The sequence below is a fragment of the Epinephelus lanceolatus genome, chromosome 16 (genome assembly GCF_041903045.1).
Source record: "Epinephelus lanceolatus isolate andai-2023 chromosome 16, ASM4190304v1, whole genome shotgun sequence".
NCBI classification, from domain to species: domain Eukaryota; kingdom Metazoa; phylum Chordata; class Actinopteri; order Perciformes; family Serranidae; genus Epinephelus; species Epinephelus lanceolatus.
This window is the reverse complement of record NC_135749.1, coordinates 36962253-36983746: the sequence shown is the minus strand read 5'-3', so window position 1 is coordinate 36983746 and position 21494 is coordinate 36962253. Positions and strand designations below refer to the sequence as shown.

General features: G+C 41.7%; 1 protein-coding gene across 3 annotated transcripts in view; it reads left to right on the top strand.

Moving 5' to 3' along the window:
- The window catches only part of LOC117264175 (carnitine O-acetyltransferase-like), a 41110-nt gene extending 23887 nt beyond the window's left edge, over positions 1-17223 (top strand). For 2 of the 3 annotated variants that reach the window (XM_078176052.1, XM_033638030.2), the window contains exons 13-14: positions 15191-15328; positions 16773-17223. In XM_078176052.1, coding sequence (XP_078032178.1) covers positions 15191-15328; positions 16773-16991 — 357 coding nt within the window. In that variant the 3' untranslated portion in view covers positions 16992-17223. Of the gene's footprint in view, positions 1-6129; positions 6216-15190; positions 15329-16772 lie in introns of those variants that run through there. The other variant, XM_033638031.2, reaches the window with a different exon arrangement.
- Positions 17224-21494: the final 4271 nt, after the last annotated feature.

Genomic DNA, 21494 nt, shown 5'->3' with positions numbered 1-21494 from the left:
AATAATATAGCCTACATATATCTTAAAATACACAATAATGAGTCATGAAAAGTTATAAAATGTTTTTATTATTTAATTACACAGAAACCACATGGTAGGTGCTGTTCTCAAATCTACAGTGTACTTTCACCAAAACTTACAGGGAAACTAGGCAGTACTTTCCACCTACCACCTAAGGAACGAACTTCTGTGGAGCTGAGAGGGAGTTGAAGGAGGCCTTGGCTGCAATGGAACCAGGATTACGTGAAAATCTTGCCAAGTACCAAATCAAACTCCAGTTCAATCCACCAGGTGCTCCTCTCTTTGGAGGCATGTGGGAGCGTGAAATTTGCTCCATCAAAAACGCTCCCTGAGTCGATGTATCTACTTCACTCGATTCTTAATAGGGACTTTAATAACTGCACCATGTCGAAGTCTCTAAGGAACTTTCATCAATATGTCACATGCCCGACGAGATATAATAAGACTCTGGACTTGTGCTTTGGGTCAGTTAAAGGCGCGTACAAATCCATACCGCTACCCCCGCTGAGCACAGCTGACCACAACTGCGTGCACCTTATCCCGGTGTACCGCACTGCTCTGCAGAGGGTAAAAGTGATCACTAAGCGGGTTAAGATCTGGACAGAGGATTCCTCACTGACTATGTAGGGATGCATGGACAACACTGGAATATGTTTGTGGACTCTAGCAGGGATATTAATGAATTAGCAGATGTTGTCAGTTCATGGTCATCATATTGTAAAGATATTGTGCTTCCTGATAAAATTGTAAAAATTTACCCTAACAGCAGGCCCTGGGTTAGTAAGTCCTTGAGGATTTTGTTGAACCAAAGAGACAAGCCTTTAAACAGGGCAAACTCTCTGAAGTTAAGAGACTGCAAAAAGAAGTGAAATTTGAGGTTAGGAGAGCCAGACAGACATATAAAGAAAAAGTGGAGGACAGACTTAGCAGCAATAGCCTTGGTTCAGCATGGGATGTAATGAAAACTATGACTGGTCTGCAAGATAGTAAATGCAGGAAAAAAGTGTTTTTAGATGGTTTTGACAGTAAGTCACTGGCTGATGAGCTGAATCGGTTTTATCTTAGGTTTGATGATAATGATTTTTCTAAGGAATCTGAATTTTTAAAGGCCAGTCTCTCCAACTCTTCTCCTGTCACTGCATTCGATGATCGCTCAGTAGTTAACATCTTCAAGCATTGCAAACGTAAGATTAGCCCTGGCTCTGATAACACTGGGAGCAGAGCATGTGAGCGGAGCGGAGCGGGAGCAGAGCAGAGCAGAGCGGGAGGATTTTGTGTTGAGCGAGGAGCGGCTATTTTTTTAAAGGGGGGAGCGGAGCCTTATCTCTCGCTCCAATTTTGCTCCGGTCGCTCATGCCCCATCCAGAATGCATCTTTGCACCTGCGCACACCCACACTATTTTCTTTCAAAACTATGGAGTTTACTGTGTACTTCAGAAAAGAAACTGAGAAGAGAAGCAGCGGTACCTTGGAGAACAGTCCCTAACTGTGGGGAAAGGCGAGAGGGCTTCAGAGGTTGGCCGCTTAACCTGGTCCGTCTCCTCCACACTTTGACTATTTCCACCCTGCCAGCGGTACCGTGTAGAACGGTCCCTAACTGCGGGGAGAGGGTTTCCCCAGAGAATCTACCAAGCTCATGCTTTATTGGTGCCGTAGCATTGTTCTGACCTCTCATTGTTCCGACCTCTCATTAGTCCGACGTCCCGTTGTTCCGATATGTGATTATTACTGTAGCCTATTTGTGTACTATAGAAGATCAGCAACGCAACAAAAGTAGGCTACTGGTCGAGATTACAAGTGCCATAGAGAGGAGAAAATGAAACACCATAACCTCCTGTTATTCACTCTGGGGTCCGGGTTGTGTGGGGAGCTCTCCGTGTTGCTGAACGGCTCCAGGTGGGCGTATTTCTGCCTTGATGGTAAAGCTGGGAAAGGCTTGAGGCGAAGCAGGCTCACGGCTTATGTGTTTGCCACTTTCTTTTTCATTTTAACCCACACCATGAGTTTTTCCTGACCCTAACCAAGTGGTTTTTGTGCCTAAACCTAACCAGACCTTAATCACAGGGCATCATGAACAATGGGTTTAATATGGTCGGAACAATGGGATGTCGGACCAATGGGCTGTCGGAAAAATGGGCAGACCCCGTTTTATTTGTGAATAGAAGATTACAGGTTAGGGTAGTACAACGCAGTTGTTTTGAGCGGAGTGGTGAGCGAGTGGAGTGGGATAAAATTTATGATGGAGCGAAGAATGCGCAGAACCAAGCGGAGCGGACGAGCGGCGCGAAGTGACAGGTCTGCGAGCGAGGAGTGGAAATTTTCACCCGCTCCGCTCCGCTCATGCTCTGATTGGGAGCCGTTTACTTTCCAGTTGTGCAGAACAGCTGGGTCCCATTTTTTATCGGATCGTTATCACTTTGTCAGCAGAGGGTTCCACAATATGGAAACAGTCCATTATAGTCCCTGTTACTAAAAACAACCATTTCAAGGTTCCAAATGACTATAGGCCAGTTGCTCTTACTTCCCTGGTCATGAAGTCATTTGAGAAACTGATAAAACATGAACTTCTGGTTAATACACAACATCTCCTTGACCCCCTTCAGTTTGCATATAGGATGGGGCAGGGCGTTCAATGCTTCCATCACATTGCTAGATCTTTTATTTAAACACTTGGAGGGCAGCAAAGCGCACGCTAAGCTCTTATTTGTGGACTTCTCGTCAGCGTTCAACACCATCCAGCCACACTTGTTGGTGGATAGGCTTCTTAACAACTTTGGTGTTGACTCCAATCTGGCTTGCTGGATTCTGGACTTTCTCTCTTATACACTGAACAAAAATATAAACGCAACACTTTTGTTTTTGCTCCCATTTTTCATGAGCTTAACTCAAAGATCTAAAACATTTTCTATATACACAAAAGACCATTTCTCACAAATTTTGTTCACAAATCTGTCTAAATCTGCGTTAGTGAGCATTTCTCCTTTGCCGAGATAATCCATCCCACCTCACAGGTGTGGCATATCAAGATGCTGATTAGACAGCATGATTATTGCACAGGTGTGCCTTAGGCTGGCCACAATAAAAGGCCACTTAATGGCCAATAAAAGCAAAACTGCACATTTCAGAGTGGCCTTTTATTGTGGCCAGCCTAAGGCACACCTGTGCAATAATCATGCTGTCTAATCAGCATCTTGATATGCCACACCTGTGAGGTGGGATGGATTATCTCGGCAAAGGAGAAATGCTCACTAACGCAGATTTAGACAGATTTGTGAACAAAATTTGTGAGAAATGGTCTTTTGTGTATATAGAAAATGTTTTAGATCTTTGAGTTCAGCTCATGAAAAATGGGAGCAAAAACAAAAGTGTTGCGTTTATATTTTTGTTCAGTGTAAATCTCAGAGGGTGAGGGTGAATGGGTGTATGTCAGGAGTGATGTCTTCATCCACTGGCTCACCTCAAGGGTGTGTCCTCTCACCACTCCTTTACATCTTGTACACCGATGACAGTAAGAGCCAGTTTTTAAACAGACACATCTTGAAGTTCGCAGATGACACAGTTATTGTAAGTCTCCTGCATGATAATGAATCTAGCCATGGCCCTGTGATTGACTACTTTTTAAACTGGTGTAAAAACTCTTTTCTTAATCTTAATGTATCTAAGACAAAGGACATGTGCATTGACTTTAGACGCCATGCTCCTGCACCTCAGTGCACTGTTATTGATGGCCAAGAGGTGGAATCTGTTGTTAAATACAAATATCTGGGGTCCATCATTGATAATAAGCTCACCTTTGTGGATAACACGGAAATGATCTGCAAAAAAGGCCAACAATGACTTTTTTGTTTAAGGAAACTTGCTAAATTTCACGTTGACAAAACCCTGATGACCCTTTTTTACACATCTTACATTGAATCAGTTTTGACATTTTCTTTTATCTGTTGGTTTGGTGGTTTGAACACTAAAAACAAGAATGCTCTGTCAAAAATTGTTACCATTAGCAGCAAAATCATCGGTGTCCAGCAGAGTAACCTGTCTGTGTTGTATAATAGTCAGGTGGTGAAGAGGGCACAGTCCATTCTTTCAGACCATTCTCACCCTCTTCATCAGGAGTTTCAGTCCCTCCCCTCTGGTACCCGTTTCAGATTCCCCTCAGTTAAGTCTAACAGACACAAACACTCATACATTCCCTCAGCCATCACCCTCCTTAATGCAGGGAAAAGGAGGTGACTTATAGCCTCATACATGCACATATTTATATTTATTTAATTATTTATTGCTGTTTTTGTATTACACTGTGGATAATGTTTGTTTGTAAGATTTGACTGCTGTCAATTTTTAACTATGGAGATGGCAGAACTGTTGTTGTTGCTGTTGTTGTTTTTGCATTGTGACTAGCACAAGAGTGTGTTTCCTTGTGTGTGTTTTTTTTACTGTAGCTTTCTGCCTGTCATCAATGTAGTGCTGTTGTGCTTGTTCTGGTGTCTGTTTCTTTGTCTTTCTTTTTATGTCAGTACCATGCTGCAGCACAAATTGCCCACTCAGGGACAATAAAGTTTAACTTGACTTGAATATGCTAACTAGCTTCATGACAGTCTTAGGTTTCCCTTTTTGTATGACGATTATAGACTACTACTGTCTGCTGGTGTGGAGAGTTATTTCCAATCATGCAAGTGCAGAATGCATGTGTTGGTTTGTCGTTGTTTGTAGTCTTTGTGGTGTGTTCATATGCAGGTCTTTGGCCGTGACACAGGTGGCCTGAGGCAACACAGTAGTAGGCTTTTGTTGCTGCTAGTTCCCCGAAGTTGGCTTGGTGTGTCTGAGGCTTAAAACGGCAGAGCCCCTAGGTAGAGGGCTCCACCTGTGCTAATAAAACTACGCACCCTATAGATACAAAGAATGAATGCCATGTTGCGACATAACATCAACTCAGCCACACTGATCCTGACAGGCTAAAGATTAGTCGCTGCAGTCTGCCTGCTTCTATATAACTTAGGCTGATGCAGCGGAGGGGTGGATCGTCTTGTGATGCCAGAGAGAACTATTGCGGCCAGTGGATGTTGCATCGGCTGGCTAAAAGATTCCCTTCCACTTTTCCAAACTGGGTGGAAATCTGCTTCACCACCTTGAAGGAAAAGCCTCCACTACTCCTCTTGGATCACCATAACATAGAAGGTCTCTTGTCTTAGCAATGTACCCTACAGGTGTTGAAGAGACCCTCAGGTTCTTGGAGATCATCCTGATCCTTTTTGGGGAGCTTGAGTCCCAGCCACACGTGAGGGGAACCTACTGTGACTAAACATCACACTGCCCACTTCAGCATTACCTTAAATGTGATTATGAATTTTGCCGATGCTGTGTTCCAAAATGTTCTTCTGAGATGGTGAGGGGGGCATTTAGGTGAGTGGAAACCAGCAAAATGCCCAACACGCTCAGTTTGTTTAGCACCTAGCAGTGGTGATCGAGGCTCCCTGCTCTCTGACCAGCCAGCTGACTGTGGAAAGTGGGCTGCTGGGCCATCAAAGGGGGGTACGCGTGGTTTAACTTTTCCATGCCGTTTGACACCTTTTCAGAATGAACGGGACAACTTGACTTTGTTTAATGATAAGATAATTGCATATTACTGTGTACTGCGGAAAGGACTGGCAGAGAGCTAAAGGTATCCTGTCAAGTTTTTGACCACTTTTAGTGCTATGGAGCAATGCTGTACCTGTGGGTCTCCATGTTGTTTGTTCTTGTGCACTAGGATGTACTTAAATGTGTAAGCAGTTACTGTGTGTTACATGCACCAGCAATGGTAGGGAAGTAGAAGACTGCTAGCAAGTAAACATGACTGTAAACAGTGCAGGTTTCAAACTTTGAGGAAAAATCAGGTCCACAAATATTTTCAGAGGATAGAAATGCATTTAACATGTTTGTTGTACCTGAAGGCACAAAGTGAGTTTTGGTGAAAAACAAAAACAAGACTAGGTCAAAACCTAGAATATAGCTGGACCTTATGAATTGCTAGAGGGCTTTTAAATTGAAACAAAGACCTTTAGTTTGAAACAGGAAGTGGCTGGCATATACCCAGTCGGATTTTTGTTCGCTCTGACTTTTGCTTTACAGAGCTGGGACACAGTCATACAGCAGAGTGGAGCTGCTTTCTCTGGAGCTGTACCCACTGATCAAACTCCTTCTCTCCCGGAGCCGAGGTACATCCCCGCATGGCTTGTGGAGGCTACTTTCTGTGCCAAGTTCCACTATATTGATGCCATTGTACTGAACTTCTCTCTTCCTTTTTGATAAAGCTTATATTTAGGGCTGGCTCAGGCTTGCCTTGTACCAGCCCCTAGTTAGGCTGACTTAGGCCTAGTCTGCCCGGGGACCTCCTATAATACACCTAGCACGTTCTCTCTCTCTCTCTCTCTCTCTCTCTATCTATCCTATTACTGCATCTTGCTAACTCGGCCATTCTGGATGTCACTAACTCGGCTTCTTCTCCGGAGCCTTTGTATCGCAGTGGTGCCTGGATACCGTGACGTGTGTGGTTGTGCTGCTGCCGTGGTCCTGCCAGATGCCTCCTGCTGCTGCTGCCGTCATTAGTCATACTTCTACTGTTATTATACACATATGATTATTGTCACACATGTATACTGCCAGATATTAATATATACTTTCAACATATTGTACCACAGTAGCCAGAACTATAACTATAATATTATTACTTTCATTAATGTTGTTGTAAGCTACTGTCATTACCGTCTGTCCTGCATCTCTCTCTCTCTCTCTCTCTCTCTCTCTCTTTCTGTCTCAGTGTTTCATACGGATTACTGTTAATTTATTATGTTGATCTGTTCTGTACGACATCTATTGCTCGTCTGTCCGTCCTGGAAGAGGGATCCCTCCTCAGTTGCTCTTCCTGAGGTTTCTACCGTTTTTTTCCCCCGTTAAAGGGTTTTTTTTTGGGGGGGAGTTTTTCCTTATCCGCTGTGAGGGTCCTAAGGACAGAGGGATGTTGTATGCTGTAAAGCCCTGTGAGGCAAATTGTGATTTGTGATATTGGGCTTTATAAATAAAATTGATTGATTGACTGATTGATTGAATAATGATCGGCCTATTTCAAACTTACCATTTTTAAGTAAAGTTATTGAAAAAGTTGTCTACCAGCAACTTTGCAACTTTTTGAAGTTATGGTAATAAATGACATTCAATTCAATTCAATTTTATTTATAAAGCCCAATATCACAAATCACAATTTGCCTCACAGGGCTTTACAGCATACGACATCCCTCTGTCCTTAAGACCCTCACAGCGGATAAGGAAAAACTCCCCAAAAAAAAACCCTTTAACGGGGAAAAAAAAAACGGTAGAAACCTCAGGAAGAGCAACTGAGGAGGGATCCCTCTTCCAGGACGGACAGACGTGCAATAGATGTCGTACAGAACAGATCAGCATAATAAATTAACAGTAATCCATATGACACAATGAGACAGAGAGAGAGAGAGAGAGAGAGAGAGAGAGATGCAGGTAATGACAGTAGCTTACAACAACATTAATGAAAGTAATAATATTATAGTTATAGTTCTGGCTACTGTGGTACAATATGTTGAAAGTATGTATTAATATCAGACAGTATACTTGTGTGACAATAGTCATATGTGTATAATAACAGTAGAAGTATGACTAATGACTAATGATGGCAGCAGCAGCAGGAGGCATCTGGCAGGACCACGGCAGCAGCACAACCACACACGTCACACTGTCCAGGCACCGCTGCGGTATGAGTTATTCTGAGAGACAGTGGAGCACAAAGGCTCCGGAGAAGAAGCCGAGTTAGTGACATCCAGAATGGCCGAGTTAGCAAGATGCAGTAATAGGATGAGAGAGAGAGAGAGAGAGAGAGAGAGAGAGAGAGGGAGAGAGAGGGAGCCCGGTGTATTATAGGGGGTCCTCCGGCAGACTAGGCCTAAGTCAGCCTAACTAGGGGCTGGTACAGGGCAAGCCTGAGCCAGCCCTAACTATAAGCTTTATCAAAGAGGAAAGTCTTAAGTCTAGTCTTAAATGTGGAGACGGTGTCTGCCTCCCGGACCGTAACAGGAAGATGATTCCACAGGAGAGGAGCCTGATAGCTGAAGGCTCTGGCTCCTGATCTGCTTTTGGAGACTTTAGGGACCACGAGTAACCCTGCGTTCTCAGAGCGCAGTGTTCTGGTGGGATAATATGGCACTATGAGCTCTCTAAGATATGACGGAGCTTGACCATTTAGAGCTTTATAAGTTAACAGTAGGATTTTAAATTCAATTCTGGATTTTACAGGGAGCCAGTGCAGAGAAGCTAAAACAGGAGAAATATGATCTCGTTTCTTAGTTCCTGTTAGTACACGTGCTGCTGCATTCTGAATTAGCTGGAGAGTTTTTAAGGACTTACTAGAGCTACCTGATAATAGAGAGTTACAGTAATCCAGCCTTGAGGTAACAAAAGCGTGGACCAATTTTTCTGCATCTTTTCGGGTCAGGATAGGCCTAATTTTCGCAATATTACGCAGATGAAAAAATGCAGTCCGTGAGGTTTGCTTTAAATGAGAATTAAAAGACAAATCTTGATCAAATATTACTCCGAGGTTTCTTACGGTAGTGCTAGAGGCCAGAGCAATGCCATCTGGAGAAACTATGTCATCAGATAAAGAGTCTCTGAGTTGTTTGGGGCCAAGAACAATAACTTCAGTTTTGTCTGAATTTAACATCAGGAAATTGGTGCTCATCCAATTTTTTATGTCTTTAAGGCAGTTATGGAGTTTAGTTAATTGATTACTTTCTTCTGGCTTCATCGATAAATACAACTGTGTATCATCCGCATAACAATGGAAATTTATAGAGTGATTTCTAATGATGTTACCTAAAGGAAGCATATATAGAGTAAATAGGATTGGTCCGAGCACAGAACCTTGCGGAACTCCAAAACAAACTTTGGTACGTAAGGATGATTCATTACGAACGTCAACAAATTGAAAACGATCAGATAAATAAGATTTAAACCAGCTTAGTGCTGAACCTTTTAGGCCAATTAAGTGATCCAGTCTCTGCAGTAGAATTTGATGGTCAATTGTGTCAAACGCCGCACTAAGATCTAATAAAACAAGAACAGAGACGAGTCCTTTGTCTGAAGCAATCAGAAGGTCATTTGTAATTTTAACTAGAGCTGTCTCAGTGCTATGATGCACTCTAAATCCTGACTGAAATTCCTCAAATAAATTATTATCCTGGAGAAAATCACACAGCTGGTCTGCGACTACTTTCTCAAGGATCTTTGACATAAAGGGAAGATTAGATATTGGTCTATAGTTGGCTAACACCTCTGGATCCAGGGTGGGCTTTTTTAGGAGAGGTTTAATTACAGCTACCTTAAAAGACTGTGGTACATAGCCTGTTAATAGGGATATATTGATCATATCTAATATATGAGTGTTAACTAAAGGAAAGACCTCCTTAAGTAGCCTAGTTGGGATGGGGTCTAAGAGACACGTTGATGATTTAGATGAAGAAATCACTGCGGTCAATTCTTGAAGAGAAATTGGGGAGAAGCAATCTAAATATATATTAGATTCTACAGCTGTGTTTGAGGTTAGATAGGTAGGCCTACCATCCGAGGGCAGGAGGTCATGAATTTTGCCTCTAATAGTTAGAATTTTGTCATTAAAAAAGCTCATAAAATCATTACTGCTAAGGGCTAAAGGAATACAAGGCTCAATAGAGCTTTGACTCTCAGTCAGCCTGGCTACAGTGCTGAAAAGAAACCTGGGGTTGTTCTTGTTTTCTTCTATTAATGCTGAGTAATAGTTTGCTCTGGCATTGCGGAGGCCCCTCTTATAAGTTTTGAGACTGTCTGTCCAGATTAAACGAGATTCTTCCAGTTTGGTTAATCGCCAATTCCTTTCAAATTTTCGCGATATTTGTTTTAACCTACGGGTTTGAGAGTTATACCAAGGAGCAAACTTTCTTTGCTTTGTTAACTTCTTTTTAAGAGGAGCTACAGAGTCGAGCGTTGTTCGCAGCGAGCCTACGGCGCTATCAACAAAATGATCAATTTGGGAGAGGTTAAAGTCGGCACGGGAAACCTCTGTTACTGAAGGTATTGGTATTGAATTTAACGACGAAGTAATCTTTTCCTTAAATTTTGTGACAGCACTATCTGATAAACATCTAGTATAGTAACTGTTGCTAAGTGGCGTGTAATCGAGTAAAAAGAAATCAAAAGTAATCAGATAATGATCTGATAGCAAGGGATTCTGTGGAAAGACTTTTAGGTTATCAATTTCAATTCCATACGTCAGAACTAGATCGAGGGTATGGTTAAAACAGTGAGTGGGTTCATGTACACCCTGACTGAAGCCAATGGAGTCTATTAATGAGATAAACGCGGTAGCCAGGGAGTCATTATCAACGTCGACATGAATGTTAAAATCGCCTACAATAATAACTTTATCTGATTTAAGAACTAAACTGGATAAAAACTCTGAGAATTCAGATACAAATTCAGAATACGGGCCAGGAGCACGGTACACTATAACAAATAAAAGTGGCTGCGAGGTTTTCCAGGTCGGATGTAAAACACTAAGAACGAGGCTTTCAAATGAATTATAATCTAGTTTAGGTTTAGGGCTGATTAACAGACTAGAGTTAAAAATGGCTGCAACTCCCCCTCCTCGGCCGCTGCCTCGAGGAATGTGGGTATTATTATGACTGGGAGGAGTGGACTCATTTAGACTAACATATTCATCTTGACACAGCCAGGTTTCAGTGAGACTGAGTAAATCAATATGATTATCTGATATTAATTCGTTTACTAACACTGCTTTAGACGATAGAGACCTGATATTTAACAGTCCGCATTTAATTCTCCTGTTTTGTCTTTCTGTCACAGAAGAGGTTTTAATTTTTATGAGGTTGTTATGCACAACTCCTCTTTGTTTAATTTTAGATTTAAATAATTTAGGTGGTCGGGGGACAGACACCGTTTGTATAAAACTATGAAAACTATGGCTGGGTAACTGAACTAGAAGCTCAGAGAGGCGTTTAGGACTGCAACTCTCTGTCCTGGTCTCAACTCTGGGTTGTCAGGGATTTAAATTACTAATAAAATTTGCCAGGTTCCTAGAAATGAGAGCAGCTCCATCCAAAGTGGGGTGAATGCCGTCTCTCCTAATAAGACCAGGTTTTCCCCAGAAAGTTTGCCAGTTATTAACAAAACCCACATCGTTTGCTGGACACCACCTGGACAGCCAGCGGTTAAATGATGACATGCGGCTAAACATGTCATCACTGGTCAGATTTGGGAGGGGTCCAGAGAAAACTACGGAGTCCGACATCGTTTTTGCATATTCACACACCGAGGCAATATTAATTTTAGTGACCTCCGATTGGCGTAACCGGGTGTCATTGCCGCCGACGTGAATAACAATCTTACTGAATCTACGTTTAGCTTTAGCCAGCAGTTTTAAATTTGATTCAATGTCGCCCGCTCTGGCCCCAGGGATACATTTGACTATGGCCGCTGGTGTTGCTAACTTCACGTTCCTCAGAATAGAGCTGCCAATAACCAGAGTTTTATCCTCAGCGGGTGTGTCGCTGAGTGGGGAAAAGCGGTTGGAAACGTGAACAGGCTGGTGGTGAACCGTGGGCTTCTGCTTGGAGCTGTGCTTCTGGCGAACCGTAACCCAACCTCCCGGCTGAACGGGAGTTACCGGAGGACAGTTAGCAGAGGCTAAGGCTATGCTATGTGGCTCCGCACCGGCTACAGGGGGCTGGCTAACTACCGCAGCTTTTGAATGGTTTTCCATGGTGCGGAGCCGCGCTTCTAATTCACTAAGCCTCGCCTCCAACGCAGCAAATAAGCTACACTTATTACAATTACCACTGTCGCTAAAGGAGGCAGAGGCATAACTGAACATTTGGCACACCGGGCAAGAAAGAGCAGGAGAAGGAGAAGCCATGGCTAAGCTAAAGTAGCTAACAAGGCTAAGAGCGTGCAAACAACAGCTAAGAGATTAGCGAGAAAGTCGTAGAAAGAAGGAGAGCTATAAGTGCTTAAACAGAACCAGTGTGGGTTATGACTTGAAGTAGACGTTAAAGCAGCGTTAAAGCAACTGAGGTGAGAAAGCAGGCTAGCAGAATTCACCAGAGCAGTACAGAGACACTGTCACAGAAACACCGGAAATGACACAACTCGCTTACCGCAATACGTCAGCACGTGAGTGCCTGCACAACGACTCAGGCAAAGTCTTTGTTTTAGTGCTGTTGGATTTAAGTGCTGTTTTTGACGCAGTGGACCATTTTGTTACAAAGACTAGAAAACTGGGTCTGACATGTGGGGTCCCACAAGGATCCATTTTGGGACCTCTCTTGTTTAATCTCTATATGCTCCCATTGGGCCACTCATACAAAATAATAATGTAGCCTACCATAATTATGCAGATAACTCGCAAATATACTTACCACTCACCAGGTGATTATGGACCTGTAGAACACATGTGTCACTCTATCAAGCAAATAATGACTGGATGCGTCAAAATTTTCTCCATCTCAACAGAGATACAGTAAGACTGACATGATTATCTCTGGGCTGCGTAAAGAAAAACAGAGTGTCAGCTCTCACCTCAAATCCCTCTTTCTTGTAACTAGGAGTCAAGCAAGACGTCTTGGTGTTAGCCTGGACTCAGATTTAAAATTCCACAGCCACATCAAATCTGTAATGTCATCTGCCGACTACCGTTTAAAAAACATTGCAAGAGTCAGAGGAATAATGTCAAAGCATGACCTGGAAAGGCGCAACCAAGCCTTTATTTCCAGTAAATTAGATGACTGCAGTGGTCAGTTTGTAGGACTTTCAAAACAAGCTGTTCAACAGCCTTAGCTTATTCAGAATGCGGGTCCTGACAAAAACTAGGAAATATGACCACATTACTCTAGTTCTAAAATCTTTGCACTGGCTAACCGTCACTCAGAGAATTCATTTCAAAATCTTGCTGCTTGTGTATAAATCACGCTGTGGCTCAGTGTCCAAATATATCGCACACATGCTTGTGACATATGAACCTTCTGGGACCCTGAGGACAGCCTATTAAACGTCCCTAAGAGTCACAAAACAAGTGAAGCAGCATTTTGTTATCATGCAGCACAAACCTGAAATAACCTCCCAGATGATGTTTGACAAGCCCCAACTCTGAACACTGTTCAGTCAAGCCTAAAGAAAAATATTTTTTTTTTTACATTGCCTACTCGGCCCTGTAATGACTGCAACCTTATTTTTAAACTCAGTTTAAAATCATTTTAAATAACCTTTTTATCTTTGCACCTCTTACCTGCAATTTTGCTATTTTTCATCATTTTTCAAACTGTAAATCATTTAGTAATCAATGTTTTATATTTTATTGCTCTGCAAAGCACTATAAATTGTCCTTGTGTATGAAATGTGCTACACAAATAAATCTGCCTTGCCTATAACAACAATTTGTAAAACGTCCAGTCGGTACCCATTCCCAAAAGGAGAATTTTGTCGTAGTGGCAGCACCTATTCTGACATTTTTAACGTGATATTTACTTTAATTTTAATCAGTGTCTTATTTCCACCTTCTCTTTATAACAGTGGCTGCACCTGTGACCCTCTATGTTTCTGACATTGTAACACATAATGGTCAATAGTGTTTAAATACATTTAAGGCTTGTGTCATACAGACACGGCTGTTCCTCAAACATACCGATGAGGTGATCCTCTCTTTTCGCCATCAAAAACTGCCATTTTGCCGGTGGGTGGCTGGCTAGCTTGCTAATTACCCCATGCTTTTATTTTTTAATGCTACAGTGCTTACAGAAAATGAGCCAAACGAAGTTGTCACTAATCTGATGATAGCAATGTACTTTTCTAGGCTGCCATAAAAGTGTATGAATGAAGCATTAAGTTGTTACATTTTACTAATGTAGCGGCTGGCTTGTTAGCTAGCTAGCATCCGCCATGCTATCATGCTACACTAATTACAGAAAATGAGTGGTTGTACTTCATCGCTCACTCACTCATTCATAGACAGATTTATGTGTTTATAGACCTTTCACTGTTAGTAAACAGTATGACTTTTTTTGGTGGACGGGCTTAGCTGGAGGCAAAACAATTCTCTACAGATGTTAGCTAGCGCTAGTTAGCAAGTTCTTTTGGCTTGTGTTACACAATGGAAGAAGATGATGCTAGTGGTGCATTCAGAAATACTCATTTGAGTGCCGGAAAGCACTCTGGCACAAACTGTACTGTTCGTAAATTTGTAACGCAGTCTGAATGTACTGTTTGGTTATGCAGAGCACCGCACTCTGTGAGTAGCAGAGCCCACTCTGGCCACTCTGTCTGTTTCGTATAGAAATATAATGCTCCGCTTCTTTGACCAACAGGGCCTTCATTTTAACGTAAAGCCTTGACTGAATTTACCAATGCACCATGTCAGGTCAGACCAGACCGGCCGACCCGTATGCTCTCAATCAGTGGCTGGATGATGTCACAGGAAGCTTTGTGGTTGATAACTATACCAATCTATACCATAGGAGGATGACACACAGTTTCTTCCAGTTTGTTTTTCTGTTGAAGCGAATGTTAGCTAATGCGCTAAAAAGTTTGCATTATGGGGAAATCCAATATTCCTCTTACTACCTCCCCAGTTTCTGATAAGGTGGACATGATAACCCTTAATACATATATATATTATGTATACATATATTATTCATCCCTACAACAGAAAATTTCTAGTTTCTCCCCAACTTGAAATGAATTGTGTGTTGCACATGTGAGCATTTTTGATGATCGCCTCCATCCAACCTTTTGTCCTATCACATGTAACCATAGTTGTCTTCGATTTTGTTGATGAGTTTAACTTAAGTTTTGACTCCTTCTATTCTGGCACCAAAGAACACAAAAAGACCACATTTAAGACTTCTATGTAGCCTACAGCCCTGTGGTGGCGAGTCATGTTATGCTTCCAGCTAATACAATGACGTAATCATGGAGGTTTGTAGGGCTGGCCCCCTCTGTGGTCAAGCCAAAAACTGATAAAAACAAAAACTTTTTTTTTTACTAGAAAACATCACAGGGTACCTTTAATAGAACTTGTAATCAACTTTGTAAACAAATTGAATTGTCTTCTCCTTAACAGGCATTAAAAGGCCAGGACATCTACTGCCACCTCTGGGCTCTGCAGCACCAGGCTGTTCAGGAGAAGATCCCCATGCATGATTTCTTCAAAGACACCAGCTTCAAAAAAATATTTGACTTCAAACTCGCTGCAAGTAATGTAAGGACCTGGCTTGAAAAATGACAATAGCACAATACTACCACTAAATATTTCCCATTACTTTATACCCTGCAACAAAATGATTAACTGGTTACATAATCTAATATTAGTCTTGGTGTGATACAATACAGAACTTCAGTCAGCCCTTTGCTCAAAGCAGCAGGTGGAGTTGTCCACCCAGTCTGTGTGCCCAAGACCTACAACCTTTTATATGTCGTTGTGCTTGCTGAATTAAAAAAGGGGTCTTCAAATGCGAGCTTGCACAGGAAATTAGAGGAGACGAGTTATTTCCTAACTTTACTGCCAGTTTGTTCCTGTCTTCTACCTGTTCGTTCCTCTCCTCCATCCGTTTATTCCTTTCACTCAATCTGGTTGTTCCTCTCCTCCACTTGTTTGTATCTCTCCTCCTGGTTTTCTTCTCCACCTGTTTATTCTTCTCGTTTTCTCCTCTATGCATTTGTTCCTCACCTTCACCTTTTTGTTCCTCTCCTCCATCTGTTTCTCTCCACCTGTTTATTCTTCTCTTCCAACTGTTTGTTCCTCTCCTTCACCTTCCTCACCTCCACCTGTTTATTCTTCTCTTCCAACTGTTTGCTTTCTCCACATCTGTTTGGTCCTCTCCTCCACCTGTTTGTCCCTCTCCTCCTGGTTGTTTTCTGCTCCATCTGTTGGTTGCTGACATCCACCCATCTGTTCCTCTCCTCCACATATTTGTTCCTCTCTTGCTTGTTTTCTCCTCTGTTTGTTCCTCTGCTTCGCCTGTTTGTTACGCTTGTTATTCACCTCCACCTCTTTATTCTTCTCTTCCGACTGCTTGTTTTCTCCTGTTTTGCTCTACTTGTTCAGTTCACTTCAATTTATTTGTAAAGCCCAATATCACAAGTCACAGTTTGCCTCAGAGGGCTTTACAGCATGACATCTCTCTGTTCTAAGAACCACAATGTATCATTTCACCAGATGAGTGACAGACACAGCATGATATTTAATGGAAGGAGTGAAATATGGAAGCAGGTAGAGAGAAAATCTATCTTTAGGGGAAAATTAGCGAACAAGTGCCACACTCTGTGGGGGAATCTGGGTGTGAGGGTGAAGGAGTAGGCTGAGGACAGGGCTGCAAGGGTGGAGGTGTTCTCTGGAGTGATCCAAGATCAAATGAAGCCAGAGCCGGAGATTAATGGGTCAGATTGGCAATTCCACAGGCCCCCTGTGACAAGGTGTTGGGTATTTGTGAAGCAGGTGGGGTACAAAAGATTGGAAAGGTTACAGTGATGCAGAAAGTTGCAGTCCACCCCACATTCATATGGAATATGTCAGGGAAAATGCTGCTGAAAATGATCGTTTAGCCCGAAAAGAAGATTCCCTATATTTCATAGAAACACATAGCAGAGGTGTCAGTGCTGCAACGTTAACTATCTGCATTTTAACTTCTGTCCCTGTTCACCAGATAACAAGCAAGGCTGGAGTTATACCATGCTTTGGCCCTGAAGAACCTGGACAATACGATGTGGTCTACAGTATGAAGAACAACTACATTGAATTTGCATTGGGTGCTCTTAAATCTGACAACGTCTGCAATAAAAGTAATGCAGCACGTTTAGCCCGAGCCACGGAAAATGCACTGTTGGACATGAGGACCCTGCTGGAACAAACTACAAGAGACTAATCTGGATTTAAAGTAACTAGTTCAAAACATGCGTTATCCGAATTGGCCGACTGCTCAGCCTATGGTGTTGCTGCTTGCAGCTCTGCTCATACAAACGGGACTGTACTTATTTTGGATTTTTTAACAGGGAAGGAAAGAAGGACTTTGAATATCACTCCTTTGTTCTTAACAGTCCTCCTATACTGTGTATGTGTGTTTATCCACCCAAATAAAGCTCCTCTTTTATCTCAGACTCTCAGACCACTGAAATGGTGTAAATCATCCACACTAACTACTACAAAGTTATTATTTTAGGTGATTTTAATCTGCACGTAGACAAACAATCCGACTCCTTTGCATTAGAATTTTTAATTTATTTAACTGTATGAATTTTATCCAACATGTTAGCCAGCCAACACACAACAGAGGCCACATCGTAGACCTAGTGATAATCCATGGCCTCTCTACACATTTCTGATCATTTCTGTGTCTTTTTTAATGTAAATGGTTTTATACAAGAGTATATTACAGAACACACTGTCAGTAAACACTATCTTACTGCTGAAGTGGCTGCAAATTTTATTGAGCTTTTAGGTGACACTCCTGCAGGCATTTTACCCTTGTCTTGTGATTTTATTGTAAACAGTTATAACAGTGAATTTAGATAAACTCTGGATACAGCAGCCCCACTACAACTGAAAAACTGGTCAGTGGCGAAAAAAGCACTTTTAATGCACAAACCTATATGGGACGCATTTGCCCCCATTACCGTTTTAGCTCGTTTCGCGGCTCCCTGCTGCATCCGCCTCCCTCAATACTGAACCAATTTTAGAACGAGTTGTACCTATGAATCATACGCACACATACACATGGGGAAATAGGGCCCAGGTTGAAAAATACTGAAGTTGTCCTTTAATGACCTGAAGTCTAATATGGATATGAAAAAACTCTCTGTACTAGTACAACTCAATCTTAACTGCAGCCTTTGATGCAGTTAACCACTCAGTTCTTTTAGTTAGACTTCACAATCTGGTTGGCCTCTTTGGTACTGTTTTTAACTGGTTTAAATCTTATCTTTCCAAAAGAGAATTTCATGTAACAATGGATGAATGTTCATCAAAAAGCTATAAAATGAATTGTGGGGTCCCCCAAGATTCAATTTTAGGTCCAACCCTTTTTAATCTTTACATGCTGCCACTTGGAAACGTCATCAGGAGGCACGGCATCAGTTTCCATAGTTATGCTGATGATACACAGCTGTACATGGCTGTGTCTCCTGATGACTGAGGGCCAATCGATGCCCTTTTTAACTGTATTTTAGATATCAATTCCTGAATGGCAGAAAACTTTCTTCAACTCAACCAGGACAAAACCAAGGTCTTAGTTATTGGTCCTGAAGCTCAGAAAGAGAAACTCAACACAAAACTGCGAGAACTGGCACTAAAACCCTGTCAACAAGTAAAAAAAAACCTTGGAGTTATCTTTGATTCCAATCTTAGTTTTGAACCCTATATTAGAAGTACAGTGCCCTCCAAAAGTATTGGAACAGTGAGGCCAATTCCTTTATTTTTGTTGTAGACTGAAAATATTTGGGTTTGACATCAAAAGATGAATATGGGACAAGAGATCAACATTTCAGCTTTCATTTCCAGGTATTTACATCTGGATCTGATACACAACTTAGAAGATAGCACCTTTTGTTTGAACCCACCCATTTTTCATGAGAGGAAAAGTATTGGAACATGTGACTGACAGGTGTGTTTTGTTGCCCAGTTGTCTCCCAATTACATTGATTATTCAAACAATAAATAGTACTGAATGTCTGAGCTCAGTTTCAGATTGGGTACGATAGGTTTTGCCTGTGCAGACTGCATTTAGAGGTGGAACCAACATGAAAACCAGAGAGCTGTCTATGGGTGAAAAAGAAGCAATTGTGAATCTGAGAGAAGATGGACAATCAATCAGAGCCATTGCACAAACATTGGCCATAGCCAGTACAACCATTTGGAATGTCCTGAAGAAGAAAGAAACCACTGGTGTACTAAGCGACAGACGTCGAACAGGTAGACCAAGGAAAACATCAGCAGTTGATGACAGAAACATTGTGAGAGCTGTAAAGAAAGACCCTAAAACAACTGTTAGTGACATCAGCAACAACCTCCAGAGGGCAGGAGTGAAGGTATCACAATCTACTGTTCGCAGAAGACTTCATGAACAAAAGTACAGAGGCTACACCAGATGATGCAAACCACTCATTAGCAAGAAGAATAGGAAGGCCAGGCTGGAATTTGTCAAAAGGTACAGAGATGAGCCTCAAAAATTCTGGGAAAAAGTTTTATGGACTGATGAGACAAAGATTAACTTTTTCCAAAGTGATGGAAAGGTGAAAGTTTGGAGAAAGAAAGGATCTGCTCATGATCCCAAACATTCAAGCTCATCTGTGAAACACGGTGGAGGTAATGTCATGGCTTGGGCTTGCATGGCTTCTTCTGGGACGGACTCTTTCATCTTCATTGATGATGTAACACATGTTGGCAGCAGCAAAATGAACTCAGAAGTCTACAGAAACATTTTGTCTGCTAATTTAAAGAAAGATGCAACCAAACTGATTGGGAGATCCTTCATCATGCAGCAAGATAACGACCCAAAACACACTGCCAAAACAACAAAGGAGTTCATCAGGGGCAAGAAGTGGAAGGTTTTAGACTGGCCAAGTCAGTCTCCAGACTTAAACCCAATAGAGCATGCATTTTACCTGCTGAAGAGGAGACTGAAGGGAGTAACCCCCCAAAACAAACAACAACTGAAAGAGACTGCGGTGAAAGCCTGGAAAAGCATCACAAAAGAAGAATGCATGTTTGGTGATGTCAATGGGTCACAGGCTTGATGCAGTTATTGAAAGCAAAGGATTTACAACTAAATATTAAGTCTCATTCACTTTAATCTATTTTAAGTTTATATGTTCCAATACTTTTGCTCACCTAAAAATTTTGTGTTCCATTACAAATAATGCTATCTTCTAAGTTGTGTATCAGATCCAGATGTAAATACCTGGAAATAAAAGCTGAAATGTTGATCTCTTGTCTCTTATTCATCTTTTGATGTCAAACCCAAATGTTTTCAGTCTACAACAAAAGTAAACGAATTGGACTCACTGTTCCAATACTTTTGGAGGGCACTGTATAACCAAAACTGGATTTCATCATCTTAAGAACATTGCCAGAGTGCTACTGTTTCTCTCTCAAACCATCACAGAGACAATAATGCATGCTTTTCTTACCTGCAGAGGTGATTACTATAATGCTCTACTCTCTGGTCTTCCTAAGAAAAACATTGCTCAGTTATAGTTATCACAAAACTCAGCTGCCCTGACAAGGAATAGAAAGAAAGCACACATTACACCAATTTTAAAGTCTCCGCATTGGCTTCCTGTGTGCTTCAGGATTGATTTTAAGGTCCTTTTATTGGTTTATTAAGCTTTTAATGGTCTTTGTCCAATCTATTTATCTGATTTGCTTTTATCGTATGAACCCTCTAGAACCCCTACTTATGATAGCGTTTCCTCAGTTGCAGGTTCTTTGTGCTGTTGTAATATTAGTCCTAACCATTGCAGTCTCTGAATTTGTGTGTGTGTTTTTATCAAGTGAAGCACTTTGTGTTGCATTCTGTTTGTATGAAAAGTGCTATATAAATAAAGTTTGACTTGGATATAACAGATGATTTGTATGCAGTGCCACATGAGAATAAAATACTCTGGGAATACTACGAACATGAGGGCTCACCTCACAAGCCACCATCCAGAGATATCGTTAGCCGCTGGCGGCCAAGCTAACGCTAAACCCACTCCACCAAAAAATCAACTAACACTAGACACACTTTGTTTGACACAACTACCATCCAACTCTGTGAGCGAAGAAAATAACACAGTCCATCACCTACTTCATGAGCAAAGATCTGCGTCCATACAGCGCTGTTAAAAACCAAGGCTTGTTTGACGTTTGACTTGGATATAACAGATGATTTGATTGATGAAGTTAAATCATGGCGCTCCGAAGCTAACTGTGCACTGCACGAATTCATGACAGTGAGGACTGATTGACAAACTAGACGACCTAGATGCGAGGGCCAGAAAGAACAACTTGCAGATTTATGGAGTACAGGAGGGAGTCACTTTAAGTCATTCCTCCTGTCCTCTGTCCTCCTGTCCTGCTCCCTCTCTGCTGATGTGATTCACTGTGTGCAGGTAGTATTAGCACTGATAGAGGGAGGACGAGCTGTTTCATTTTAGCTTATTTTTAACAATTTTCCATTAGTCGAAGTAGTGTGCTGTCCTTGTGTAAAACAATATTAGCGGCAGTGGATAAGATACTGCGGACAGAGCAGAATTAAATATTGCTGCTTACATGTTCATACTTGCTGAACACATATTTATGAAGTTCTGGATTTTTACTTGCAAATGTATAATTGCACATACAGTCACGAGCTTAGCTGCCATCAGTAATTTTAAACTGATTTTACTCAATG